Raw genomic sequence first — 19913 nt, 5'->3', positions numbered from 1 at the left:
CAGCTCAAGGAAAAAAATGATTGATGTCAAAAGTTGACCTGACTTTTAAATGACAAACTCCACAAATATCCAAAGTCAAGAAAATTTCAAACTCAATAAAACATTTCATAAAAAGTTTTATATGAGCAGCATGCTTCGTAAGGCTCCTCTAAGTGACATCTCTTTACATTATTAGTTCATTGTCAAGCACACAGGTGATGGGTTTTGTCCTAATGCAATACCAAATTCTACATATTCATTTTGGTAATCTCAAACAATTCTCTCGAAGGCTCATCCTCTTAAAAGTAATACTAAAAGTATAATAAAATTAATACAAAAACCAACATTCCAAATTCTAATTTGATCTGGAACAGTGGACAAGAATAGCCACCCAGTGGATGTCCATTGCTAAATTATTTATTTACTCTGTTCAATCACAATCTTTCTTTCAACTTGTCACTCTGGACGGATGTTACACTGTTAATGTTTAACTTGGCATGTTCATATTCTTCAATTCATGTAACCTGCACACTAGAATGTCATAACAGAGGGAAAAGCAAAGATATGACTTGGTTGATTTTGTAATCCGACTGAAAGTAATCCCATTTTTAGCCCTTCTCACACTAATCATTACAAAGTAACTTTGAATCTTGCGATATCAAGCCATTATCTGGCAATATTATCTCAGCTTGTGGGTGGTAACTTCTGTTGATGTAAAACCAGAGTCTCTTTGCTACCAGTAACTAAAAAAAGAATGTGCAGTAACGAGATAGAAAACTTCCTTACCAAACAGACTTTAGGAGTCATTGTTAGTAATGAGAGTCAGCACAAATTCAATCTCTCACCAACTTCTTTTACATGCTCATTTCATTCCTATCTTATTTTTTTAACAAAAATACCATGCGAATTATAACGCTCCTCTGACTGTATTTCAAAAAGACTGACTCTTTTAGGATTTCTTGCTTAAATTGTTTGCATTACCAGAAATGTTCCAGTTGAGTTGAATTAAGAAAGATAATGACATCAATGACTTAAAACAGAAGTTTTGATTTGCAAAGTGAGAGCCTGGCTAATTTCCTATTTAATTAAAAGTAGAACTGCATCTTGTAACCTCTCTGAAAAAAAAAAACCAAATCCTTCTAACATTATCACCATTGTTCACATATATGCACATTTTTGACATCACTCTCTCTCTCTCTCTGAATCTTAAATGACTGTGCAACTTAAAGAAACATATACTGGCAAAAAGGTTTTATAGGAAAATTCATTACTTGTAGGAGAATTCCCCATTAAATTGCACTTGAAAACTGCACGAATCACAAATCGATGAGTGCTATATCCGTTTTCAAGTGCAGTTTAACTTGGAATTCACAAGTCAAGTGATGGATTTTCCTTGAATTGCATAATTCAATAAAAAATGAGGAAAAAAGAAAACATGTATAGTTGTTATGTTTACATAGATGTGAAACAATATCACTCAGCCTCCTTTTCAACTCGCAATTCCACACTGAGTAACTCCCTTTGTTAACCAATCAGAATGTGAGATTTCATTCAATGATGCAATTCTAACCTAAAATATTTGCCAAAAAAGTGTTTTTTCTTTGTTTTTTTTCTTTCAGGCATAATAATCTGCAAAATGCATCTTTGCTAAAATAAAATTAGATCAAATGGGTACAACTATAACACATTTTAAACACATCTGTGCCACTTGAACAATATTTCTGTCGCTTTTATCTCCTCTCATCACTGAAAACACTCCCTGCACGAATATGTGTTGTTGTCTAAACGACCCTTTCCACAGCTACAAAGCATTTACTCCATAATCATGTCAACTCTGGATGAAACTTTTTTACACCCAGATACAGAAAAAAACTGGTGGCTTTCTGGGAAATAATCCATCTGATCAGCAATTTCTGTAACAAAAGACTCTTTTACATTGTACCCTTTCTTGGCAAGTTCTCGTCTGATACATTGCTTCAAGTGTGTTCGTTCCAAAGGAAGGAATGGCACTAGGTAATCTATAACTTCCAATTTCAGCAGGTCTGCAAACCAGATATTTGGTATGTTCTTTGCAATGTCATAAAAAATAACTTCCAGTTCCTTTAGGGTTAGAGATTCTCTCAGTTTTCCATCAAGGATGTGCTTTAATATATGCTGATTAATAGCTTCCCCGCCTGAATTGGACAGGAAAATGAAGACCATGTTCTGATGGCCGGTCTCTGCTTTCTTGCCGCGGTAATCCAAGAGAGCATCTTTGATTTTATTCATCATGCCAAGGTGAATTTTGTCCATTTCATCAAATATAAACAAACCTCCTTTTTGACAATGTGAAAAATTCCCTCTGATCCACTTCAACAACTGTTGATTGTACATTTCTACTTCTGATCGATGGGGGAAGTGGAGTGGAATGATAAACTTGTGCACAAATGGGCTTTTGGTCTTGTGCTTGAAAAAATGTTCCATGATGATATTGCCAACAAAGTTCTTCCCAATTCCAGTCCATCCATGAAATGCTAATACAAGTGGTTTCCTGGTGTTTTTGGAGTCAAAGTGATTTTTGAGTGCTGCCGTGACAATCTTCTGAGCAATGTGTTGACCAAACAATTCTGACTTGAGTGCCAACCCTATACCAGAAATGTTATTGGTGAACTCACTATCCAGACAAAACCCGTGAGGGTTAACATGCAGATATACTGAGAGCAACACTGCACATAGAGTGAAAACCATTCCCATCTTCACAAAGCCTTGCAAGGAATGTCTCTCTCTCTGGGAAGCTAGATCAGGTAAAAGCAACTCTTCTGAAGATTCCTTGTCACTTTTCAACCGACAGTTGGGGCCAGATTCACTATCCTCATCATCACTGAAAGAAAATGCTTGCCTCTCTGTGGATGCATTTCTAGAGACAAGCCGATAACCTTGATGAATTGTATTCTGCACAGAAACATCATCAGCTTTCTCAGCAATGCCATCATGTTCTGAAATCCTGTTTTTATTGCTTGCTTTACCATCTGACAGCACATCATCAACTGTTAGATCAATTACTTCTGCCACTTTTGGCACAAATGATAAACAGAGTTTATAGCTACTTTGGGTGGCAACTGGAGTTTTTGTACTTTTACATCCTTCCCACCAGTCATGGTCAGATTCCTTGTTTGGAATGCCTTCCTCATTAGAACCATCTTCCTCATTGGCACAACTAAATAGTTTAACAAAATTAGTGCCTGAATCTAGTGATACCTCCTTCACTGGACTGCCAACTAAAGGTGATTTTGTTTGTGAGACTAATTCAAAATTCAAGCCCCGGCTAAAACTATTTAGACCAGCTTTACCGGTTGGACCACCTCTACCAGTCACCCCATGTCTATCAGATAGTCCAACGAATTCGAAGGGCGTACTAAACGTCGGGCAAGACATTTGTTTAGACAGAGGGCTAAATAAGTATTTTTTCGAAGGGCTTTTGTTTGCCTCCTTAGCTTCTCGGATGTGTTTTGCTGCAAGGTTTCTTGTCAAATCGATATCTTTTAGTCCTATAGCACGTGAACGCTTTCCAATCACAAGTGAATTGGATCGGGGAACAGATTTGTTCACCCATTTTGTACATTCCCTTCCCTCGTAATGAACTCTGTTTCCTCGAGATTGCAAAACAAGGCTTTTTGAGGTTGACTGGTGTGAAATTGATGAGTTTTTAGCACGTGGAAGAGGTGATTCGGAGAAACTTAATCCAGAGCTGGAGTCATGATCAGAGCTAATTGAAGTCATATTTGATTCGGGGTTCTCTTCGTCGGAATCGAAACTCGGGTCTGGGTCGCTTTCTGGACTTTGCGGACTCCATTCTTCATTCTGCATTTGTCGATACCTTGAACAATCAATGGGTGAAAAGTCTACATTGAAATAAGAACTCGCAGACATTTTGAAGAAATCAGAGAAAAAGATTAGGACTGGTATTGGAGTATCCCTTTCTCAAATCCCTCTCCCTCTCCCTCTAAGGGAAATGTTGTTGTTCCCCACAGACAAACTTAATAACTCAGGCGCAACACAAATGAAGTACGTAATTTTTCTCAGCGGTTTTCCGCCAAGTCCCGCCTGGGTAAGTTTTCATGTGTCATACGAATACGATCAATCAGCCGTTTTTGCGTCAATTAACCCAAGAGAACTCTGGGAATGGGCAGCAATATATAGATATGCGAGTACTTACGCGACGACTTCGTTACAGCACTTATTCTGCTCTCGTTTCCGTCCCGCGATGGTCGACATTATTATAATCATGTGGTGCTGTTGTCCCCATCATTTTGAATCTCACTTAAATGCGAGATGGCTTCAGGAAACTCTGTGGCGACAAGAAACGGTATGTTTTAAATTCATGGCTTGATTATCGTCATACCTCTTCAGCAAGTAGTGATAACCTAACACTGCCTTGATAATTTTTTTTTTGGTACATTTCCCTGAGTAGTCGGTTGAACTTTCGCGTCAGACCAAATTTTTCTTGCTAGCTTCTTCTTTCAGGAACGCCGATTTCCATTTTTTTAGCTCAATACAAGTAATAACATAAGTAATAACAAGGTAATCCTCATTAGGTTCATTAGAAGTAGATCGGGCTGTTTTTATTGTCGTGAGAATGGTAGCGCTTTGCAATGTGGTAGTCGGAAAGAATCGCACAGATCTCCTTTCAGTGAGATGTATTACTTAAGTACTGTTTGACTCTCAGTGTCAGCCTTTGCCTTTCGTCTATGATAATATTCATTTGTAGCTTACGCTTCAAGTCTTCTTTAACTGTTCATATATGTCAAATTCAGTTCAGAACAAACGATAATTGACAACTATTCACCGAAGTGGAGGTGGTTAGTGGTGGATATTTACTGAGCCGCGAAGCGGCGAGGTAAATATCTACCGCTAACCACCGACACTGAGGTGAATAGATGTTTTAGTATATACTAAAACAGTGAGATATTATACACCACCGTCATTAATTTGAGTGATTTCTTCGCTTGTCACAGATGCAAACCGGGGTGCCATTTTTTCCCCGAGTTGCTCGGAGGTAAATAGCAAAGGATATTCAGAGTTTGACTAGCCAATCAGAGTGCGCCTTCAACGCTATCCATTGTTTTAGTATATACTAATCTGAAATACCCTCAAATTCAACCAAGATAGGTAAGATTTCTGCACAGCCCCATTCTGTTTTAAGACAACGGCTCTAAGGCAGTCTTGTTTTCACCTTTGTTTTCCTTATCCAATATGTGTATGTTTAATGGAGTATGGGGCTGTGCTAGAATCTTGCCTTGTTTTATTTTCTTGTTCATATGTCTGTTCAAATGCAGACTGCAGAGTTCGTCCGTGGTACATGCAAATCAGACCCTCTCATGAGTGTCTCAAGAACAAAGACTTAAGACTTAAGGACTATTTTACCAACCAAGGTGAAAACATAATCAAAAGCTTTGTTGGACTGTCAGAGAGATGAAATTGATAGGGTCTTCATATTGTGAAAATGCCTACCTCGAACTATGCATAGAAGATCCTTGCCAAATTTCTATATTTGACTTTCAAGGAAGAATTGAGGCAGTTTTTAACTCTTTCAGTAAAAATGCAAGTAGTTTCAAAGTCTTGGGTATCAGTCATCGTTGTAAAAGATGCCCCCTTCTCACACCTATTTGGTACAGGTATAGGCTGCATACCTGTCAAATAATATAATAATAATAATGTAATAATAATATACTTCAATTGAAGCTCTCCCTCCAGGACTTTTCAGGCACAATGTAGACTAACTAAGAGTTTAAAACTCCCCACTGGCAGGAGTATGGGAGACTATCACCACCAAAAATACAAGGATGTCAAATAGATCAGTAAATACAAAGATGGTTTAAGGATCAGCTGCAGAAAAGCATAGCTAATAAAGGAATGGCATGGCCAAATTAAAGACAGTCTAGGTTTCCTTCATGAAATAGAACAGCCTAAGCATAAATAGTTTAGCCAAATGATAAACGGTCTAGTTGCCCATGTCGAGTTGGAACATGAAATTGTGAAATTGACCAGCTAAATTGCAAATAGTCTAGCACTCATATGCAATATAGTACACAAACGGTGTAGCTTTGCGTCAAATGACTCAAGATAATATGGAGTAGCACAGCGTACCCACAAACGGTGTACCTTTGGGTAAAATGGCTCAGCATAATGTCGAATGGTACATCGTACATACAAACAGTGTAGCCTTGCATGAAAAGGCTCAGCGTAATGTGAAGTGGTACAGCATACACACAAATGGTGTAGCGTTGTGCAAAATGGCTCAGCCTAATGTCAAATGGTACGGCATAGTATCAAATGGTACAGCGTACATACAAACAGTGTAGCGTTGCGTGAAATAGCTCAGCGTAATGTGGAATGGTACAGCGTACACACAAACGGTTTAGTGACTTAATGCTACACCATTTGTGTGTACGCTGTGCCATGCGACATCACGCTTGGCCATTTCACGCAACGCTACACTGTTTGTATGTACGCTGTGCCATTCTACATTACGCTGTTCCATTTGCAGTTTGTATTTTTGGTGGTTTCAGCAAGATAGTGATCTGCTGGGGGGCATGACGTCAGCGAGTGTGAAGAATTCGCGAAACCATCACATTTTGTGGTCGCTGTGTTAAAGAGCCTTCACTTCTTGCCGTAAAGCAGAGCCAATTCGGTAAATTTCTCCAACGCAAACTCATTGAAAAGAACAAAGCTAATGTTGCCAAATACTTTGCAAACAAAAGCACATGCTTGAGTTTTCATTGCGGTGCGAAAGTGGGAAGTAGTAACCTTAAGCTGATTTTATTTTTCATGAATTGTAGAAGAAAGGCATGTATGTGCTCAAAACCAACTTGGAAAAAAGGTTGCTTTGGCAAAAACTACATGTTTGATTGACAAATGTAAAAACAGATCAAGGCTCTCAGTTTTCTTACCATGGCGTCCAGGGCACACACAGAATCCAACTTCTAACGTACTTCTGCGATGTTCAAAGAGCCTGATCGAGAAAAATAGAAACTTTTCTATTATCACCGCACCCAGGAAAAAATAAATAAAAAAAGTAATGATTTTCACTTGAGCAGTATACTTAAAGTGTACTTCAGAAAGGGTACTGCAGATGTACTTAAGTAAGTGCAGTACTATTGAAGTATTATTGAAGTATGATTGCAGTATAACCACTATTGATGCAGTATACTTGTAGTATACTTAAAGTATACTTCAAGGCCATCTTTTTTGGTAAGGGAAGTTTCTCTGGACTAAAACCCAGAGGTTAACTCCCTAATAGCTATATATTTAATAGCTATAGATTTAACTCCCTAATAGCTACATCAGATAATTGAGTTAATTTTACTGATATGTCTTTTTTTTTAACTGTTGTTATACACCAATGTTTGATTTATCTAAGTCAGTATTCCTGTGGCTTGGGATGAAAAAACATCACTTACACATTTATCTTTACAAAACATTCAAAGGAAAACATGCATGCTAAAATCTTGGATTATGTGACAAATAACACTAGGTCAAGATGTCATTTATTGCTAATTTGTAGAAGTTCAAGTTTTCTAGCATTAGTATAAGCACTTGCTATTAGCATTCAGCCTCTGTATAAATTTTGCCAAATTTAAATTTTTCAGTCTGCGTGGAGCAGATATGGATGTATATCTCATGTATAAGGGCATGAAATAAAGTAACACGTACCACATGTGATCTAAGTTGAATTATAGCCCCTCTGAGCAAACAATGTGGAATCTGGTGACTAGTAGTCTAGACCGCAATATTATTAACCTGCGGTGTGCATTCGGCACATGCGCAGAGACAGTTAAAAAACATGTTCTCGAGTGCATGAGAGAACCGCCATGTCGAAACTTGTACTTGCTATGTACTCATTGTGTCGTTTTACTAAGCGTGGCTGCCCCGTTTTATTCTGTCACTGTTAGAAGTTTCTGATTAAGTATTCGTTGATTAAAGTCGATCAATTCAGTCTTGTGGTTTACACAAACAAGTTGAAACAATGAAATGCCATAACAAAATGATGAAAATATGCTATGAGGAAAGGGTAAAACAACAAACTACATATGAAGACAAACGGATATTGTCAATGAGATGAGTCAAACTTGTAAAACCACAAGTCAAAAGAGGTCGACAGACAGCTGACAAGATGAGAAGGCAAGCTTATGTTAAGGGATGAGTCCACTTCTCGAAACTGTAAGTCAAACTGGCAAGTCAAACTCAGAAAACAACATCTCCACTAGGAGTATGGGTGTTCAGAAATGATGAAACACCTTAGGGAAACAAAAAATCTGCTGATGAGCCTTAAGGATCATCCAGTATTGACACATAAGGGTTTAATCACCCAGAGCAGAATTAAATCTCTATTTTGGGACAGGTACATTGACAATGTTTTTTGTCTACATGCTTTTTTGGCCACTCTAATTTGCTCCTGGAAATGAAGTTGTGAATCAGGTGTCTTGTTGATTGTACTTCTAATTGTAACACTCTCTTTTTCAGAGTCATACATGTGGCTAAGAATCCAGTCTATGGTAAGGTGTCTGAAATTTAAGTGTCTGCTTCAAAATCTATGTAACTGCGCACAATATATTGTAAATAATGGAAAATTGTAGTTGCAGAGTACAGGTAGTTTCTTAAACATTGCATTGAGGTCAAACTCTGTGATAATGTTAATATTACACTGTGAGTGCAGTTGAAGTGTAGTTGTTTTGTGACAAGTAAGTCACAAAATATGATATATAATTACACTGATACCTGTTTTCACCAACAGGGAGCAGAAATAGATCATCTAACCACCTATAATGACACACAAGAGATGATGCCAGTGGATGGAGACTCTGTTCCGGGGTTCTCTGGTAATTATAACATTTAACACATTGACACCTGAACCGCCTGAACGGCGCGATTGGCTCGTGTGAAAAGGCTTTTCCCCCCTACCTCCCCTACTAAGCAGAGTTTTGTCCCCAAACTTCCTCAGTGCTTTAGAGGTCAATAAACCAATCAGAATCCGTTGTTTGTGCATATATTTTGATGGCTTTAGGGGGTACTAGAGGGGCATTATTCTATGTGTCCTCTATCAAATTTGAAAATATGGCACCTGTGCGACCAACCCTCAAAAGTTTCAGGTCAGAGTTTTTGTTCATTTGTGATTGAGTTAGACCTTGTGGAACTCAGAATGTAAAGTAGCAATGCTATAGAATACTCCACTTGGAAAATAATGGATAACAAGGTCTTAAAGGTGACAGTCAATAAGTTCTTGAGTCAATGACACTATGATTCTCTAAGGCGAAGCAAATTATGAACGTAAAGTGCAAACCAAACATTTGGACTTCGAGCAGGGCCTTAGTGACAATTTGATGATTCAATGGCCCAGTTGGTATTATGTTTGAGTAACAATGTGTTCAAAAAGTATTGTTTAATGGAAGATTTTGCATCAAATTGAAGTTTTTTCAGAATTTTCGACATAACGCTGAGCAATTTTCTGGCCATGAAAGCAAGTAAAAACAATCTAAGCATGATGAATTGTACTGCGTGGGCTTTGTTCATGTAAGAAAATTGTACGTGTTTCGCTTATAACAGGAAATCAAAAACTGTTTTGATTAAATTTGTTGTCCCAAAATATTTCTTGGTCACTTTTGTCTTGCTTCCCATTGATAGAATATTCCATTGAACTTGAGATCTCTTCACTCATGGACAAATTTGCATATTCCCTTTTGAAATATGATCTGCACGCCCATTTGTACGCATGCGAAAATATTTAGCGATTTTTGTCTTTCATCTTGATTTTTGAGTAAAAACTTAATTTATTTCATTTTATATATTTAACATAATTTATATAGCGCTAACTCCACTAATTGACCAAAGCGCTTTACAATTCATAATATTAAAATAATTAAAAAGGTCCCACTGGTAATAAAATATGAATAAATTAAAAACCTATTTGCAGACTTATTTATAAAAATATCACAGTAAATCCTATTCCAAATTATCAAAAAGTTAAACGTTATATGCTTTTTTAAAAAGATCAGTCTTTAAGTGTTTTTTGAATTAATTAAGTGTACCTAAACTTCTAAGATCTAATGGCAGCTTGTTCCAGAGTTTAGGTGCAGCAATGGAAAAGGCCCTGTATCCGTATGTTTTAAGTCTTGACTTCACAACAGCCAGAAATTTTTGATCAGTAGAGCGTAGCATACATGAACATGTACGATAACTAAGTAATTCCGTGTTATATAATGGTGCCATACCATTTAGGGCGTTATAAACTAACAATAAAACTTTAAAAAGAATCCAAAAGTGAACAGGTAACCAATGCAGTTGAATCAATACAGGGGTGATATGATCAAATTTCTTGGTTAAAGCAACGATACGAGCAGCTGTGTTTTGCACAGACTGCAGACTACTTATCATATATTTGCTTAGGGAGGCCGTACAATAAAAAGTTACAATAGTCTAGTTTTGAACTAACAAATGTATTAACGAGAATTTCCGTAGTTTCTTCAGTGAGGTACTTCCTAATTTTTGAACTGTTCCTTTAGTGGTTATTTTTTTAGTACGATGTTTTGCAGATCTTATTTACATGTTCCACAATATTACAGCATTCGTCAAATATGACATCGAGATTCCTAGCTGAAGATTCGGGGAGTATTTGTTCATCACCAAGTGACACATATGAAATGGCAGGCTTTAGGCGGAATTTTGAACTAATTACAATCAGCTCAGTTTTCTCCTGATTGAGCTTTAACGTGTTATTTGTCTCCCACCAGTCAATATCTTTGACACATAGCTCAACAGATGACTTAGCTTGAGCAAGGTCAGCAAAGCAGTCAGTTTTAAAAGAAATGTAAAGTTGAGAATCATCAGCATTCAAATGGTACTGTAGACTATGAAAATTGATAATATCAGCAATCGTAGATGTATATGATAAATACGGCAAGGGACCTAACACAGATCCTTGAGGCATCCCATGTGCTAAACAACATTGTGATGACTGACAATCTTCAATTTGCACAAACTGTTTGTGAGATTTAAGATACGAATCAAACCAAGCAAGGGCATTACCCTTTATACCAAAACAATGGGAGAGTCTAGGTAACAGTATCAAATGATCAACCGTATCAAAGGCTGAGGACAAGTCGAGTAGAAGGAGTATAACTGACTATCATCAACAGCACACAGTATGTCATTTTGTACTTTTAGTAAGGCCGTCTCAGTCGAGTGCAAGACCTTGAAGGCAGACTGATACATCACATCTAGATGGTATGTCATTTACATGGTCAATCAATTGTTCAGCAATGGCTTTCTCAATGATCTTTGAGATTAGTGTCAGATTGGAGATAGGACAAAAATTTGAAAACTGTTTGAAGTCAGCATCAGGTTTCTTCAGGGACGGAGATAAAGCAGCAGCTTTCAATGCATTAGGCATTCTGCCAGTTGAGAGAGACAAATTGACAAACTTAGTTATTGTAGGGAGCAACACCGAGAAACAGGCCTATCACTAATTTTTTTGTCGGAAATAAGTTCTTTAATCAGTCTTCTTTCACTGGAGCTTGTTTTTTGGAAAAGATGATTTTTGAAAATTTTACTGCACATTGTGTTTGCTTTCTTTGTTTCTCCAAAATTGTGGCATTTTTTAGGCATGTGTTACTAGTTGTTATACTAGGTGTTACTTACGTAGGTGTTAATGGGTTAAATTGATTGTAATTTTTATATATTGGACATAATTGCATATACATGTATGTCACCCTACTATTGTTACCCACATTTAGTTCACTAATAATTGTGACTAATAATCACAAGAGAAGTCCTTTGTGATTAATAATCTTAATTTTAGAACCTTACAACAAATGATCATTGAATTTTTCACTCCAGAAATTAATAAACATCTGTTCAAATAAATTACCTTTTGATGGGAATTTTTTAAAAAAGCAAGCCACCTATCTAGATATGTTAAGGGAACACTGAGGAATATAAAAAATGTGTCGGCAATTTTGTGATGTAATGCACCGATGACTGCTATAGAGGATTAAAAATGTAATGTTTATGTCCTAGCATGAAAACGAGGCTGTATTAAAGTACTACCCTTGTTGACTATTAATGGCAACAAATTGTATCAATAATTGCGAAAAGAAAAGATTGAAGTTTATCTGATATGTGTAAATAATTAAGTAATAAAGCTGGTGAAGTGACCATGCTAGCAGAGAAATAAGGCTGAACCATGAAATGCCTAAAAAAAAAACTTAATATATACAAGATGGGTGCAAACTAACTAGTTTCACCTAAATCAATGTCGCTGTTACATTACCAGGCCATAAGTACACTTTAGACTGTGATCAGTCTAAAGACAGAGTCATGTGACCAAATGCATAACTTAAATGTTACTTTAATGTGTCAGATACACTTTCATACATCAAAAAAGTAATTTTTGAAGCAGTTTGTTGCCAGTAAAGATAGTTATAATGCAATTTAAGGACCAGCCCTGTTTCCATGCTGGAACATAAGCTTTACAGCTTGAACTCTTTGCGACAGTCTTTGATGTTAAAAAATATAATAAGAATTGTTAGTTAGTACATACAACTACAATTATGGTTTACTGGTGTATGCAGCCTCTGTGCCTGAACTTAATACTGTGCAGCGGTTCCTTCGTAGATGTCATAAATGCAGTTTTATATCCTATGCTATAGATATGTATGATTTGCTTGAGAAAACAGATAGGTCAATCTCAAAGAGGATTAGTTGCCTGCCTACTCATCTGCTGTACAGTTTGTTGCCCAAAGTTAAAAAATCTTCCAAATGTTTGAGAACTCAAACTAGCCTACTACCTTGTTTCAACACAGAGCGTTTCAAAGCTAGTTATATTAACCCATTAACGTCCAGTGCGCCCGTATGCGCCCATGGGGACCCACACCCTTTCTACGCCCTGTGACGTCATCAATTTTAACTCTGGAGCACGAATTCGAGCATGTACTTGAACGGGTTGAAAATATCTTGCAGACGATACCAGAATGAGCGCAATTGAGTGGAGGAGATTGGAGAAATAGCCAAAAAACCGTGTCACTTTGACTGGAAAATCTGCACGAAGATCGTGTTTCACTACCCACCTGCCTTTCCGAGCATGTACCTTGAAAATAATGAGTAGTTTCTGAAAAATCTCTACACCAAAATGAAGCCTACTCAATTTCCAGCAAGTGAGGAGAAACTTTAGGCAAGGAGAGGGGAAAAAAAGGGCAGGAGAAAGAGAGAAAAGTAGAAGTCGTAAGTGGGGCGTGACTTTTCAAGCCAAAAACTATGTCGAAATTTTGCTCTCTGCGCGTGCCCGAGATTTTCAGGCCGCCATTTTGCATTTGGATCGAAAGGCTGTCGAGTGCACGAGCTGTCAAGTGGTTTTTGGTAAGTTCGAGCTTTTAAAACCCCAACAGTGACCCGAAATCTGCTGGACTAGCTTCAAAACACAGTTTTCCACAAAAGCTGTGGCCGTTAATGGGTTAATAGACTATTTTAAATATGCTTCCGCTTTTTAAACTTTAATTAATACTTTAAACATGTAAATATAGGTATGTATTTTTACTTGTATATTCAATAAAGACCTAAAGACATAAATATGTAGTTGCTCCTGCAGTGTTTTGGCCAAGATGGCCAAAACCTCAGGGAGGCAATATCCTAGAAGTCCCCTTGTATATTGGGAGGAAAATTTTGCTGTAGCAGGAAAATTCTTGATTTTTGAGAACAAGGCTTGCAAAGGATTGCCAAAAAGTACACAAAAGATTGCCGATAGTTTGGTGGGGGTAGAATAAACACATGTAGGAATCTGGAGGAGTCTTGGCCATGCCATATGTCTTCTATATTCCTAGTCCATCAAAGTCTATTTGTTCTAGAGTCAAAGTAGTGGAAACTCACATGGCCCAGCAATGACTATAAGGAAACTGGCATTGGTGATTAATCTTTTTGACCAAAAGACATTGTCCCGCTTGGATTTGTCCAACACAAATCAAACCTAATGGGGTGAGAAAGACGTGCACTACAATCCAAAAGTATTTTCAAAGGTTGAGAAAAGAACAGAGAAGTGGTTTAGTAACTCATGGGTTGTCATATTGGCATATTTTCAGAGTTCTAGAGGTCCACCAGAGGTTGCTTCAAAAGTCCTGTTTTGTGAAGCATCAGGCATCAATGTTAATAAATCTTATGTCATGTTTTGAATTATTGTTTAGACTTAAACTGAGTTTAATTTCTGGTCAATTTGTTTCTTTTTCTCTTCAAGTACTCATTTCATTAGTTTAACAGTGGGCCTCCACTGATAACCAGTTTTAATTTGTAAATGCCATAGGGCACACCTAATTGAAACAAAAATAGCCATCTGTCTCTTCTGATGTGACCAAACTATCAGAAACACAATTATATAATTGTCAGTGTGAAGGATCCTCTTTAGATAAGTCTTCCAAGTAGAATTTCATTATCTTATTTCCGTCCATTTTTTTGCTTCCTCTTTTAAATATTTTTTCTTTAACTTTTTACAGCATTCCCATCAAATTACTAAATAACAATGAAGGGTTCCAGATATTCAATAACACTGTAACAGTTTCCTCTCCCAGGAACTACCTGTCTAAGTTCGTGACATTCAAACATAGATGTAAGAGGACATTAAGCCTTCTGAAGTTGTTTGGCAAACTGGGAAAAACAGTCATAGTCAACTGACGAGTTATTATTATTTGCATTTTTTTACAATGAACTTTCAATTGTAACATTTTTAAAATTGGAGAAAGAAAGAAGAATTTCATCACTATTGTAGTCTGGTACAATCAAAACAAAACCAAAAAGGTATCTGAATTCACACAACCATTAAATTTTTGGCTGATTTGTTGATTTGAACTTCAGTTACCCTATTTTGTTGTTGTTGTTTCAGCCGTTCTTCAAAGAGTCAATCCAATCTTGTTTACTTTTTATCACATGTGCTCATATGGATCGACAATTAAGTCGTGACAGTCAATCAACAGAAGATTAGCCAATATTTCATTGCTTTTATCAAGTTATTGACCTTCAAAATCAGACTAACCTGCCAAAACAGATTTTTGTCAATGGAAGCAATGCTGCAATATCAATATTTTTGTAGTTTGATAAACATAGCAAAGAACTTTTACAAGAATGCATATTATCATGTGCCTTCTCTACTAAATTCTCACAGGATTACAGATGCTCCCAGACTATAACTATTACAGAAGCATTTTGAACTTTATGCTCCAGATTCCTCCAGCAGCTGTTATCTCATTTGAATAGTCAAGGCCAATATTGATAGTTTTGGCTTCAAAGTCTCCTAGTTTGCTTTCTGCTGAATATTCTGGAGTTTGTGAACTTGTCTTCTTTTTTATTTCATTCAATAGATGAACAAGTTCCTTTGGAGCACACCATTGTTCTTAAAAACAGAGATGGGGTGTCATATAAATACACCACCGATCCACAGAATGGTGCACAACAGAATGCTGCTGAGATTGCAGCAATTGCATCTGGACTTATAGGAGAGAGCATCATCATTTTGCTCTGTCACCTATATGGGATGAATATGAATACTAGTGAGTAAGATTATGTTAGTAATGTAGGACTTGACACTAACTTTTCAACTTGCTAGGCAAGTGACTAGTGATGACATAGATGTTACAACAATTTCAGTTTGTTTACTAGCCAAACTGGCTTGTGGGAATTGAAAACCACTTGGTAAAACTGAATTTCTACCAGTCTGTGGCTAGTGGGCTACCGTTAGTGTCAAGCCCTGTAACGTCTCTTAAGTGACCCTATTAACAAGAAATGGTTCTCTTAAAATATTGAGGGACATTTGTTGTCTAGGTTGAGTTTTTCATCAAGGTTTTTTTTTTTTTGGCAGACTTCCCTTTGAACGTGGAAGATGTAAAAATTAGCATCATGAAGATGCCTGAAAATGGAAAATGTACCATGCTCAGCTTTGAGGGTAGAGAGGGCAATTACCTCCATATTTCAGACTCTGAAATGATGACTATCAATAGGGTCACCCATGTTCAACCGAATATTGAATCCTCCCTGTGGATCCTGTCTGAATTAGCACTGAAGTGCTTTGGTAAGTAAATAATTAACTCTTTAGGTGTTAGAACTCACTATAACTACTTAAAAGCAATGTGTACATAAATTAACAAGAGAGCCAGAGTTTGTCATAAATTGTAGTCATTGAAAATGTGAAGTGATCTTGTTTTGGCTGTCTTTACAGTGTAGTCACAGTACCATGTGATTCTTAGAACAGTTGTATATATGTAGAATGCATTTTGTAATGTGCATTTCCTTGCATTGACAGGGAGGCAAGGATGATGATCTCAAGCACAAGGATCAACTTCTAAAAAAATTAATTTGTGTTTTATTTTGAAGGTTTTTTACTTTGTGTTTTACTTGTGAAGGTTTTCATCTTTGACCAGTTTACGACTCGCGAAGTGAAGGTGAAATGAAATTGGGCTTTATGGCTTAATACAGTGCTCTAAAGAACGAAAAAAAAAAACTATGATACAATTTAAGAACTTAGTTTAAATGTTTTTTAAATGCTAATCTCTGTGAGGACTAATTTCAATCTACTAAATAAGTCTTTATTCACTTAACTGTTCCATGGCTCCACAGTTGTTAAGTGCTGTAAATGAGACCTTACACACTTTCAGTACATGGCAGAAAGATGCCCCATTCAGATGGCAACACAGATGAATACCACTTAATTCTGGAGTATGCAACACCTTCATGCAACTTTTCCATACATGTACTTGCCTTAATGACTCTCTGAGAGCAGCCTTGCAGAAATGAATTGTTAAGATTTTAAGCAAAAGTTCCCAGTTACTCATTCAAGTTAACGTTTCTGAGGTTTTTTAATTTCTATGGCACCTTAAACTTCCCAATCAGTGGGGAGAACCCTCAGGTATGGTTTCAATGCCCGATGAACGGGTAACGAAGAAAGGTTTCATAGAGATGAATAAAGAAATGCATATGGGTGGAAGGAACATTAAAGGACAGCCCAGCACAGAGAAGTCCACAATCATAAAACTATGAAAAAATATGACGTGTGGGAAGGGTAACTTTAAATGTGACAATTGCCATAGTAAATGCTGAATTTGACTACTTGGTTTTGAAATTTTCAGCAATAGTATAGCTTCCTGTAAATTCTGTTTTGCTTGGATTTTTTGTTGCTTGCACTACCTCACCTCAAGGCAGGTAAACGAGTCGAAGAAAAAGCTATCAATGGTTAGCTTTCAAATGTCATTTGCTTCGTGCCAAGAATTATTCCTTCTTTCAAGTATCATGAAATCATTAATTATTGATAACTAAAGAGAGGTTGTCAGCTCATTTCCTTGTGCCTGGAGAGTAGATAAAAAAAAACTGCATTGATTTTATGGTAGCTGAATTTCAAATTTTCAAAATGATGATGAAAGTAGAAGAAGCCCAAGCCGACATTCTACACCCACCATAAAAGTTGTCACCCTATAAAATATAATCATAAGAATTTTTAATTCAAAGTTTTAGCAAAGGGTTTAGATCTTTGATAAGATGTTCAGGATTTACAATATCTTTGCTAAAGTCCATACAAAACCTGTCTACAATCAAGGATTTCATTCCCAACTGAATAGCTGGCTTGTAATCCAAGTCTACATTATCCCCAACATGCAGTGCTTCTTCAGCTTTGACGCCAAAGTGATTCAGTACAAGCTCAAAAGTTTTAGGAGATGGTTTGTAAACTCCAGCATTAAACGAGCACGCTACGAAGTCAAAATAGTCTATTAGGCGTAGACTTTCGAGAATTCCATCAAGTCGTTCATCAAAGTTAGATACAATGGCAAAATGGTAGTTCTGCTTTTTCAAATGCTTCAACACGGAATGAGTTTCAGGGTAAACTTGCCAGTACCTTGATGTTAAGAATTCTCGATACAGAACTGAGGAAATTCTGGCTAAATTTGCTTCATCGTGGTATCCAGCCGAACGAAATGTTTGTGTTACCACTCCATGCCACCATTTTTCGGCTGTGTTATAACTGTTGGCATCAAAGTTTGGCAGGGTATTGTAGAATTCTCGAAAGGACTGTTTGAACGAATCGTTCAAAGGTTTGGCCTTTGTCTCGACACCAAAACGAGAGGCCACACAGCTGTACAATTCCCCAGGCGAGCCTCGAACACGAAAAAGAGTATTACAAGCGTCAAAGGTAATTAATCTTAACACTGCCATGTTGTTGGTCTCCTTCGCAGCCGTTGTTTGGGCTCGTCACGCAACGCTCCCTCCCCCACCAACCCGAGCCGCATTCCTTTCCCTTTGTTTAGATTTCACGGTGACTGCACGTGATAATTCGCGTTTGCACCAATCACACGTCGCCTTTGGTTTCACGATAAAACCAATCAAATTTCTATGACGTAAGTTTCCCGCGTAAATTCATCGGCGCTCTCTAGAGAAGTTTCCAGTCATCTCAGAAATTTCCCATGGATGTAACTCCGAAGAAATTGTTAGAAAGTAGTTCAAGATGCTTCATTTGTTCCTCGATTTCACTCACAAAGGATAAAATTTACATTTTCGGTAAAAATTTATTTTATGTTGCTGAACCAATTCGTTCTTCGCTCACTGTTGATGTGCATCGCTACGCGGAGAACAATTAAATTGTTTGTTTGTAGAGACAAATGCTACCAGCTTTTGATAAAGCTAAGACTTACGAGCGGAGAAACAATAACAACGATATGCCCAGCAAGATTTTTGATGTGATCGCACACGAGTGGAAGACCCTGATAAATCAAGGATTTTCCCAACCCCGTAGGCAGGTTTACAAATACATCGTTTTTTGCAAAAGAATTTTCTCAATTGCTAGCTTCTGGTGATCATTTAAGCTAGGAATTTAGAATTTGGAAGTTAAAATGATCGACCCCTTAAGCGCGAAGCTTTAAACACTTATCGCGTTGAAATAAAGTTGATGTTAAGTTTAGTTATGTTATGTCATGTCAAAACAAAAGCTACTTCGAGAGACACCATTTTCTCTGCTCAATGAGCCGCTGATAGAACACGAGTTTTGGTTGGATGACTAGTCTTGGCTAGACTTACTCAGAATTATATGAGCAAAATCGTGATTGGCTAAAGCCAGGGAAAGGAATGCAGCTCGGGTTTAAGCAGCCGGTTGGTGGGGGAGGGAGCGTTGCGTGACGAGCCCAAACAACGGCTGCGAAGGAGACTACCATGTTGTGTATCCCCGAAGAAAGGAGGTAACCGCAAAGGACTGGGACCTCTGACAAGTGAATGGGGAAATTTGAGTAGAAGTAGAGCTGTCGGGTAAGCAACAATGGCATGAGAGGGATGGAATAAGTAGCCTGCTGAGAAAGTGTAATTTTGGCAAGCAAGTGCTCAGTATTTTCTTTGCAAAAATTGTGGCTGTCATCTTTGATTGAAATGGAAGTGGAAGGCTGGGGAGAGAAAGAAATTTGAACCAAGGAGGGGTTCTGTCCTCGTGTACCGGTTCACAAGAGCCGATACAAAAGACCAAACAATACACAACAGCTAACCAATGACTCCTAAACAAAGAAAGAACAAAGGTAATTCCCGTGTGAACCGGTACACCAGGACAGAACCCAAGGAGGTGAGTAACAGTGAAAAAATTAGGAAGGGATGAGGGTGGGGAGGTGAATATTTTACCCCTTGCAACTTTACTCCCTGTTCTCCAGTCACCGCCCACTAACTTCACTTTCATTTTACACCCAACCAACAGCTGCATCAGTCTCCTCAGCAGCCATTCTCTGGGATGTCACAAAAGGCTTAGCCAATAAGCAAAGTAGTTAGAATGTCAACTGTTTCTGTACATGTTCTGTACATGTTCTGTTCTGTACTGTTTCTGTACCACCTCCCGGTTAGCTCAATTGGTTAGAGCGACGGATTGTGTTGTGCGGGAGGTTGAGGGTTCGAGCCCCGGCCGG

General features: G+C 37.6%; 3 protein-coding genes across 3 annotated transcripts; 1 reads left to right on the top strand and 2 right to left on the bottom strand.

Annotated features, from left to right (window-relative positions):
• Nucleotides 1-103: 103 nt before the first annotated feature.
• LOC111339263 (uncharacterized) lies at nucleotides 104-4026 on the bottom strand. Its single transcript, XM_022945882.2, has one exon. The coding sequence runs from the start codon at nucleotides 3886-3888 to the stop codon at nucleotides 1792-1794; it is 2097 nt and encodes a 698-aa protein (XP_022801617.2). The 5' UTR covers nucleotides 3889-4026; the 3' UTR covers nucleotides 104-1791.
• Nucleotides 4027-4128: 102 nt separating this feature from the next.
• On the top strand, nucleotides 4129-17319 carry LOC111339270 (uncharacterized). Its single transcript, XM_022945891.2, has 6 exons — nucleotides 4129-4324; nucleotides 8482-8513; nucleotides 8753-8837; nucleotides 15354-15542; nucleotides 15851-16060; nucleotides 16292-17319. The coding sequence occupies exons 1-6, from the start codon at nucleotides 4291-4293 to the stop codon at nucleotides 16303-16305; spliced, it is 564 nt and encodes a 187-aa protein (XP_022801626.1). The 5' UTR covers nucleotides 4129-4290; the 3' UTR covers nucleotides 16306-17319.
• A 140-nt stretch (nucleotides 17320-17459) lies between these two features.
• On the bottom strand, nucleotides 17460-18396 carry LOC111339269 (haloacid dehalogenase-like hydrolase domain-containing protein 3). Its single transcript, XM_022945889.2, has one exon. The coding sequence runs from the start codon at nucleotides 18190-18192 to the stop codon at nucleotides 17485-17487; it is 708 nt and encodes a 235-aa protein (XP_022801624.2). The 5' UTR covers nucleotides 18193-18396; the 3' UTR covers nucleotides 17460-17484.
• Between the last annotated feature and the right edge of the window lie 1517 nt (nucleotides 18397-19913).

The sequence above is a fragment of the Stylophora pistillata genome, chromosome 6 (genome assembly GCF_964205215.1).
Source record: "Stylophora pistillata chromosome 6, jaStyPist1.2, whole genome shotgun sequence".
In the NCBI taxonomy this organism is placed as follows: domain Eukaryota; kingdom Metazoa; phylum Cnidaria; class Anthozoa; order Scleractinia; family Pocilloporidae; genus Stylophora; species Stylophora pistillata.
The sequence above is the reverse complement of the archived record's forward strand: the minus strand, read 5'-3'. Positions and strand labels throughout refer to the sequence as shown.